General features: G+C 33.8%; 1 protein-coding gene across 1 annotated transcript in view; it reads right to left on the bottom strand.

Annotated features, from left to right (window-relative positions):
• Positions 1-8,463: 8,463 nt before the first annotated feature.
• LOC136026953 (uncharacterized) overlaps positions 8,464-10,465 on the bottom strand; it is a 280,140-nt gene continuing 278,138 nt past the window's right edge. The window contains exon 24 of the mRNA XM_065703812.1: positions 8,464-9,080. Coding sequence (XP_065559884.1) covers positions 8,870-9,080 — 211 coding nt within the window. The 3' untranslated portion in view covers positions 8,464-8,869. The remainder of the gene's footprint in view (positions 9,081-10,465) is intronic.

The raw sequence follows: 10,465 nt of genomic DNA, 5'->3' as shown, positions 1-10,465 counted from the left end.
TAGAGGACTCAATTCTAAAATTGAAAACAAAAAAAAACATTGACTCTCTAATAAAGCTAATTGAAAAATCAGGTTATATTTCTGAATATAGATGCTGAGCGGAGGGAAAGACGGATAATAGATTAGGGGACCATTTTTGGATTACGTGCGAAGAAAAGTATAATGAAGAAAGTCTTACAAAAAGTAAAAAAGTGCACATTTTTCATCGTTTTCTCCCGTCGCTAGAGAAATGCCCCAGATCAACAATAACAAAAATTCATCCAGCTGCTTTCTTTTCCAAACCCGGAAAAGCCAGCAATGACAATATAAGCGAGTTTAAAAAAAATTAAATAGAGATTTGCTGATGAGTATGAAGTCATTTTTCGACAAGTATTATAACTGTGAATTGCTCCAAAATGACAAGAGGCTTATCCAAGTCTGCATCCAGGGGAAGGGGTTAGAAGGATTGAAGCCCCATCCCCAAAATGTTTGTTTTACTCGTGAAAACGTAACAACAATGAATAATGTTTTTTCAGATCCGTTTTTTAAGTTTTTCGCACTCCCCCCTTTTTTTTCTTGAAGAAAGATCTGAAATTGCCTGAAACTACCAAAATTGTCCCTTTTCAACAATTTTCAATTAATGCTCTAAGTATTTTCAGTTTAAAAACCCTATTCCTCAGATTTCAAAAATCTGATTCGGTCGGTGGATAGAACTGAATCTCAGCTATAGAATGGTAGCAAAATTGTTGTCTCTCTTTGATAAAGGGTGGAAGAGCAGAAAAGAAACATACCAAAAATTTCAAGTGAACATAAGCCTTTAACCTATAGAACATATAAAAACATATAAATAATAACTGTATTGGAATTAGAAGTTTACTTTGTATGTAAAGTGTATACAGACATAATCAACCTCCTTTCAATCAAACTCCAATCGAGAACCTCCTTTAGATCAACCTACTTTCGACAACATAGCCTTAGGAGCTTTTTGAATACTTCAATACTGAATAATTGCCTTAATTCTTTGTGACAGATTGAATTCCCAAATGTGACATTTAGAGCTAAAATACGTATTTAGTAAAGTATTTGGACACTGTGAAGTCAGAGAACAATTCTTGCTTCATGATATGCAAAATAATTGTAGCTAACACATTTTGCTTGTAAAAACGCTGTACTTTACCCTCCCCCCCAATGTGTGAGTATATAGCCAAAATTTGTTTCTAAAATGTTCTATTTTATCATACTCAGACATATTTTATTAAGTATATTAGATATATTAATGTTATATTCAGAGGCATAGTTATTGAGCCTTTCAGCTATGATGAGCAAAATGGTTACCTTAAAATTTTGATCGGACGACTTTGAGAAAAAAAGGGGCGGGAACGGGGCCAGGTTGCCCTCCAATCTTTTTGGTCACTTAAAAATGTCATTAAAACTTTTGATTTCCGGTCGAATGAGCCAACTCACGATATTCTAAGACCACTGTGTCAATATGATCTCCCCTGGGATAAAAAAAAACACCACAAAAAAAAAAAAAAAAAAAAAAAAAACAAATATACACGCATCATTGATCTTGATCTTTCTTTTGAAAAAATACAAAATTCTACATTTTTGCAGATTGGAGGATGAAACCTAACTCCGGTTTTTGAGTGATTATGGGTATATCAAACAAGTATATATATTTTTTTTTGTGTGTGTGTGCGCAAACGTTTTTTTTTCCATAATACTTGCAGTTTTCAACTGGCTCAGTTAAAAATTCTTAAAATTTCCAATTACGCTATTGACAAAAATCTCTTTTAAGTTTTTTTTCTGGCAGTGCATTATTTAAGACTTCGCCGTCTTCCTTTTAGGCTATTGGTCCATTTTGTTCTATAAAAGCAATTGTAGGTTCTGATGAAGGACGGTAAGTTTTGTCGAGCAAAATGACCAAGTGATGGCATCATGTGAAATCTGACATAATGACATCATGTGTTTTGTCTTGTTTAAAATGAAATTCCCTGAAGTCTTCCCTGGGAATTTTCTCTTTTAAAAGGGAGTTTTTCATCTTCGGTAGGTATTTTAGACCAATATAAAAAAGTACTGATAATACCTTTTAACCAATGCATGAAAAGTAAGCTTTTTTTTTATTTTAAACGTACTTTTCTTGTCCCCAAAGTATTGTTTAAAAAATGGAAATATTTTTATTTTCATTGTTGAACTAGATGATTGTTGAACTAGAATGATTAGTTCTACATGTCCTTATATTTTCGTATAGTTCATGTGCTTCTTGCGTCTTTTTTGGATTTGTGCACATTTAAATCGACAATGAAATTCGATTCCTCTCAAAATATTACCTAATGCACTTCAGTTGCTTATCATTATTAATTTTTTTGCTGGTTTCTCCTTTCACTTTGTTCTATGCTCTTCGCATAGATTAGAGAATCTTCTTAAAATCCAGTAAATCAGGCTAAACATGTCAAGATTGAAAAGCTAGTAGAGGGAGGTAAAAACTCTCCAAAACACTTAATAAAATTTTCCTTAATGAATTTTGCTTAATAAAACGAGTAACGCATTGCTGCCATATCAAAAGGAAGGAAATTCAAGGAAAATCCCTCCCCCTGAAAAATTCCTCCTCGGGAATCTAGCCTCTCCTGGAAAATCCTTCCAGAAAATTCCCTACCGCTCTGAGAAATACCTTTAGCGTGATAATAGTGATCATATTTTTAAAGTTAAAAGTATTCGAAAATCCTCCCCATATAGAAAACTTCTTCACGAAATTTTTCCCTTCCTGTAGAAAATAGCCCCTGACCCCCACCCCCCGCCTCCTCTGTGGAAAACCACAATATGATATAATACCGTGTTTTGACTGGGTTATTTGACCATGGCTACATTCGAGTTTAAGATGTGTGTTTGAATTTATAGCAACGATAAACTTTTGTCCCACTAAAGTCTCTCGAATAATTTTAATCAATTCGAGACTTGACTAATAACACGAATCAACAGTTTTATATACTCTACAGAAATTTGGCCAAATTATTCCAGTCATTGTTCCCATTGGGCTGCTAACCTGATAAATCATTTTTAAACTACAAAAAAAGCAAGGCTATTCATGTCTTTGGTGCTTCCTCAATATCATCAAAACCTTTGCAAGCCCCAGAAAAATAGAAAAGGATTTGTAAAAATTATAAATAACTTAATTATAAATACACGATGAACTTACGGTAAATTAAGACTAAGGTCACATGGCTACTCACCCTTTAAAAATAGCAATAGAAAACACTGTACGGGTTTTGTAGGTGCTTTTGAAACATTTTTCAATATTGATATTTAATCTTAGCAGAAAATTTGCATCTTCAAATATTTTAAGCAATTGTTGGAAGCCTCCATTTTTATGTAGCCTATGTCATTTGAGATAATTTTACTCACATCAGCGTTCGCAAAAGCTGATATTGTTTCTATATCTTGACAGCTTTAGTTTCAACAATTTCATCAGGATAAAGCTTCTTGAGAACAGCATTATCGTTGCCTTCTACTTGGTCACTTTTAGAATACAATTACATCCAAGTACATACAATTCCATGCAAGTACATAGACTATACAAGTACTTACATTGTATGCACAACATCGTATAGAAAAACTCTTCGGCTTTTTTGTGGTTGCAGCGGTAGTTGTAGCCTAGTAAAGGACAAACCACGGCCAATAGTAGCCAAATCGGATTTGGTTTCAAAATTTCAAGTTTATTGAAACCAAATCGGATCGATATAAAAAGCACCCTTTGGAATCACCATGATTGAATGCATGAAATCTACAGTCTCCTGGCTTGAACAACAAAGAAATTCATTTTTGCATGTCAAGTGCTTATGCGTCCTCTTCCTTCTACTGAATTTTTTCCCCTTTTACAAGGAAAATAACTTTTTTTTTTGCATGTCACGTGTCTTCTTTCTTACGGGATTTGTTTCTTTTTTTTCTTTTTACAAGGAAAATCACTTTTTGCAAGTGAAGTGCTTACATGTCTTCATTTTTTACGGGATTTTTCTCCTTTTTTTTTTTACAAGGAAATTCACTTGTTTTTGCATGTGTCGTGTCCTCTTTTTTAAGGTTTTTTTTTTACAACAAGGAAAATCATTTTTTTTGGCATGTTCAGCGCCTATGTATTCTCTTTTTCTATCGATCTTTTTCTCCTTTTTTTCAACAAGAAAATCACTTTTGCACGTGAAGTGCTTACATGTCCTCTGTTTTTATGGAGTTTTTTTTTTTAACATGGAAAATCACTTTTTTGCATGCGAAGCGCATGTTTACGGGATTTTTTCTCCTTTTCTACAATAAGGAAAATCATTTTTCTTTAGCATGGGAAGTGCTTACGTGTCCTCTTTTTTTTTCGGGATTTTTCCTTTTTTTACAACATGGAAAATATCTTTTTTTTGCTTGTGAAGCGCTTACGTGTCCTCTTTTTTTTACATTTTTTCCTTATTTTTTTTTACAACAAGGAAAGTAACTTTTTTTGTATGTGAAGCGCCTACGTGCCATCTTTTTTTACGGGAAGTTTTTTCTTTCTTTTTGAAACAAGGAAATCACTTTTTTCATGGGAAGCACTGATGTGTTTTCTTTTTTTTTAGGGATTTTTTTTTTCTCTGCTGCTAACGGGGCACAGGAACATCATAGGGAGCTTTTAAGAGCTCATTTTAAAGAAATTTGCTATGTCTAGTGCCTTTTGTAATTAATAAAACACAATATTTAAGATAAAATCAACACCGGTTACATTTAAAAATGGTGAAACAATATCGGTATCAGTTTTGTCTTAATATCAAGTTTCTGACAAATTGCCTATTTCAGCTAGCTTTTGTGTACCACTTTACACACATGATAGTTCTGGATCAAATATTAATGTCTACAAGTGAAGTTTTCGTCGGGATTGGAATAAAATTAACTGACTTTTTATCAAGAGTTCAGGTCAAATTATGCATCAAATCCGGTCTCCTTTTCAGGTTTTGGCGTGAAATGTGAAACTACAACCAAATGAAGTATTGTGTTTGTTATTGGGTATTTACTGTGCAGGGATTTACCATAGTATATTGACCGCGGGAAAAAATAGCTGTTCCGTTGGCCCTTTTCGCCCCCGTATTGTCCCAAAATGGTCACAAAATTTGGCTCTAGTAGAAGAGCGTAATAAAGTACACATTGGTAAAGAGTGTGGACGACCAAGATGCTGTGTATTGAATCAGATTCCAATCTGTACTAAGCGAAAGTTCAAAGTTTTTATTCAAGGAAGGCTAAAACAAAATTGGCTATGGGGGTGGGGACTATATGCAGCTTGGACGTGACTTCGCCAGAGTCTATATCTAACTTGTTTTTGATAAAATCAGGATTCAGCTCGTTCTTGGGGCGGGTCAGGACCTATCTCCTTTTTGCACCTACTCACCAAAATTGTGTAGCTCGACCTTGGCTCATTCGAAAAGACTTGGCTCGTCATTACACCAAGTCAAACCTTAGCATGTCTCTGCACTGAGTCTTGACTTTACTCGTGATGCTTCAGTTCAAATCTTCTAATTTTGTCAAAAGGCTTAGAGCTTGTTTTTGCACCCAACTTTTTGGGGGTGTAAATCTTGACTTGGAGTAGGCTAGTTTTGAAATAAATCAGGGCTTTTATCGTTTAGCTCCATGGCAGAATCCGAGTGAGGATTTCTATGAATCATAAATGGCTCTTGAGGCCTTATTCTTTTTTTTATCCTATAAAGAGCACTGAAACTTTTGATTTTCAAGTCCCTTCCTGAGTTTCTAAAAACATCCATCCTATACGAAATTATTGATCTTTTTTTAGGTATAATTCATGGAAAGAATGTAGCATTTACTTGAAAAGTTTCGTTCATTTCATGACTTCGAACTGTATTTTTTACTAAAGAGCCATATATTATATTATATTGTATATATATTATTATATATTATATATATAATATATATATATTATATATTATATATATATTATACATATTATTATATTATATATTATTATATATTATATATATATATATATATATATATATATATATATATATATATATATATATATATATATATATATATATCTACATAAAAATAAGTTGTCTGTCTGTCTGTCTGTGGATCAGGTGACGTCATGTTTCTGTGTCGGCTGACGTCATGAAATTAGTTGTCGTCATTTTTGCTTTGACGGTGACGTCATTAACGGTATTTAAGACATTTGTTCACGGAAAAATGTTTAATTGTAAAATGACTGAAGAACCTACAATGGCAACAGCCGAGGAAGCTGCTCAAAGAGTTTATGCCAAAAAACTTGCTGCTGATAGAGAAAGTAAGAAAAGAAAGCGTTCCGAGGAATCACAAGAACAGCAAGAAAACGGGCTTGCGGCTAAAGAACGCAAAACCGCGCAGTTAGATGAAAATCCACCTGGACAGCGAGAGTCAAAACATATCAAAACTGAAAATGATAGCGATGATGATTGGGTTTGGGATTTTGACTTGGATAAGGTCATCAATGCCTACCAGATTTAAGTTAAAAAAACAAAGGTTCGTCGATATGTACTTCATAGTGACGCTGAAAAATAAAGAAGAAAAAGAAAACTGAAAAAAGAAAAAAGGTAAAAAACTAAAAAAAAACTAAAAAGAAAAAACACTCAAAGAGAAATTACAGACCGGGACACAAATGACGACCGAGACAGAGGGAATATAAGTGACGACCGGGAACCTCAAAGAGAAATTACAGACTGGGACACCCGGACACAAATCACGACCGGGACACAGGGAATATAAATGACGACCGGGACACAGGGACACAACTACAACGGGGACGCCGGGGGCACAGGCGGGATATATAAATGACGACCGGGACACAGGGATTGTTCGAATAGAAATTACAGACCGGGACACTGGGACACAAATGACGACCGGGACACAGGGAATATAAATGACGACCGGGACACTCAAAGAGAAATTACAAACTGGGACACCGGAACACAAATGACGACCGGGACACAGGGAATATAAATGACGACCGGGACACAGGGACACATCATTATTTTCCCATGGACAATTATATGTTGCATGTTCAAGAGTCAGTAAACCTGACAATCTATTTATATGCACAGACAATGGGACAGCGAAGAATGTTGTATATTCGCATGTTTTACGTAGTTAAAAACATATATTTATATCTATTTCTATTCACAGGTGGGACACAGGGACACAACTACAATGGCGCGTAACTAATATGGCACGTAACGACTTACGCGTGCGGGGGGGCTTGGGGGGGGGCGCGAAGCGCCCCACCAACTAGGTGTTGGGGTGGCGTGAAGCGCCACCCCAACAGCTAGTATATATATATATATATATATATATATATATATATATATATATATATATATATATATATATATATATATATATATATAATAAGAATTCCATTTCAAAATTTTGAATATTTATGGGTGTGCATGGTATTATTATCTAGTTTTGGGGCAGAAAAAAATATATTAGTGGCAAACCTGGTAAAGGTAAGAACCTTCGTTTCTTATTGGTATTTATATTTGTTTTTCCAGCGTATTTTCTTTTCTTTTTAAATTTTTCCGAAGATTGGGCTTGCTAAGACAAAGTTGAAACTCGGGCAAAAACAATTCTCATCATCTACATATTCAAATTACATTTCTTGTCGTCTCAATGAAGTATGCTTCCAGTTTGTGAGGGCGTTAAGTCCAATTAATTCCCGGTGCGAAGGTGTACATCTCGGCTTCTGAAGTGGATCGACTTTAAAATAAATCTCGCTTGAAAATCTCAAAAGTATATAAAAACCACCCGTTTCAGGGAAAGATGATTTTTCCTGTATTTACTTTTAAAAAAATTGGACCTCTTCTCGGACTGGCTATAATCCAATTTACAAACTCTTTTTAATGCAACAGCAAATTTTTCGTTGGCTCTTAGTGAGGAAGGAAGCTAACTCCTTCATAAGCACCATGTAAATTGCATAGAGGATATGCTGTGCAAATTTTCATTCCTTGCAGACACCCTTTGAGACCTAAGTGGTTGAAATATATTTAAGTAGAATACAAATCAATAGAGGATCTTAGCGCGTCAAAAGGTAGTTTAATTTAGCACTTAGAGTCTTGGCTCAATTTTGGAGGATAGTTGATTCGATACCTGTAAATAACTTTAACATAAGACAGGGAGGGGGAGGGTATTAAAACCCTGTAAGTTAGCGGCCTTGAGAAATTGCCTTTGAAGGAATGAGTCTAATCATCCCGTTCTTCATTAAGTCTCTTCATAAATCGTGTTCGTTGCTGTTGAGTTGAATTTTTTTTTTGTTTCCTGAAGGCCCGCAAAAAGTTTGCACTTCCCAATACCAGCTCAAAACACGGACAGCTATTTATAAACTGCAGTGAAATCTTTGGGAAATGTATTAATAGCTCTCTGTTTAAAATGCGCCGTCAGACTTAAGGATACATCCTTCATTATAACAACAGAGAATCTGAACAAAGAATGTGTGCCATACTTTGTTTATTTGAGACATAAGCGACAAAATAACAATAATAAATCACAAAAATATGCTTTAATCTTGATATTGGTATACGAATAAATAGTTTCAGAATAAATATTTATATTGTTATAATATTTAGAACATACGAGACAGACAAAACTAGGAGACCGTGAAATTTGTCGAGGAGGCTGGTTCTCGAGATACTTCACAGCTCTTTGTACTATATAAATGAAAATTTCAACACGACAAGAAAAAATTTAAATTCTTAGAACAAAATTGTGCAAAACCGTCTACAAGGATATTGTCATACATATCATCCAAAGTGACATATGACCTACTCATCTACTGATTGTCTAAAAGCTATTCTTCTAACTACTAACACTTACAACATCGACTATGACTAGGGATAATCTATTGGGGCAATGCTCGAAGGATTGCATGAACTTCTTCTGCAACTGCTTTGAGAACGAATTCGAACTGTTGCCGAGTTCGAACCATTCCGATTCGCTGATCACGTAGATGTTCTAAAGTAGCAGCTATGTCAATCTCTTTAGCTCCTTTAGAGATTCGATTAAGAACCATATCAATCAGACAATAAGTCCCCGCCCTTCCTGCGCCATCACTGAAAAAAAAAAAATTCAAATCAGTATACATGAAACTTTGAGGTGAGTAACACATTTTTGTCAGTGTTGCCAAGCACGCAAATAAAAAAGAAAAGCGAAATATTTAAATTGGAAACAACTTTTTTTTCCTTAAAATTCCAAACACTAGTAATCTGTTGACTCTCAAAGACGTCTAAACCTTCAAACGATAGCTATACCTTCTTAAGCTGTTAAGGATTCACAGGACTCAACAACTTCAATAAAAATAATTCTTGCTGCCTTGACAACCGGTTCAAACAAAGCATAAATATGCTTGAAAAGCGCAACCAGTACACATAATAAGTTGTGGAACTAACCAAAATAAATAAATATGGTAGATAAATATGATAAGTATGGTAAAATAGGTTAAATATGGTAAGATAAATATGGTAATTACTGAATAATAAAGTAAAAAAATAAATTTAAAAAAAAATTGTTTTGCTGATTTTTGTTCCGCGTTTCTTTGTTTAAAATTTGAGTCTGGTGTTCCCAAAATCTGTATAGCTGCATATGGAGCTCTTTTTCATTCAAATAGTTAAAATATTTTGCATGTAGCCCTGCTATACTTTACCCCCAATCCCCTGATGTGCAAATATATAGCCCCAGTTATATATTTCCTATCTGTTCAGAAAAAATTGTTCTCTCAACATGTTTCCTTCTCTCCAGGTAAATATCTAGGCAAATACCTATTTTATAAAAGTGAAACCTTTCAGAATAGATCTTCTGCTAAAATAAAGAACTTTCAGGAAAATTTCAAGACATACTCTTACGTTTTGGAGAATGACGATACGCAAAAGACTCCATCCATTCATACAATTTATTCATAATATATATACATATATATATATATATATATATATATATATATATATATATATATATATATATATATATATATATATATATATATATATATATATATATATATATATATATATATATATATATATATATATATATATATATATATATATTATTGTATAAAATTTATTATGAATCTACTTATTTTATATTTCTTGAATTATTTATTTTAATTAAGTTTGTCAATATACGTTTGCTGGCATACACACTGTATTTACAAATGTACATATACAAACATATATATGTTACCGTGAATCTCCAAATGAAATTATATGTGTATGTGATTAAATATTGCCGAGATGGCGTTATTGTCGCAACTGAATGTGAAAACTGGTTTTCAATTGCAAATTCTGCATTTGGTAAAAACCAAGCGCTCAAGTGATTCTATCGTCAGAGCCCAAGCACGAAAGCCTTAGATGGCATTGGTAACAGTCTCACTGTCTTTGCCAAACTTATTTGCTAGTCCTCACTAGCTTTTTAAGTCTGTTAGACTTAAAATACTCCT

This window comes from Artemia franciscana, chromosome 5 (genome assembly GCF_032884065.1).
Source record: "Artemia franciscana chromosome 5, ASM3288406v1, whole genome shotgun sequence".
NCBI lineage: Eukaryota > Metazoa > Arthropoda > Branchiopoda > Anostraca > Artemiidae > Artemia > Artemia franciscana.
The sequence above is the reverse complement of the archived record's forward strand: the minus strand, read 5'-3'. Positions and strand labels throughout refer to the sequence as shown.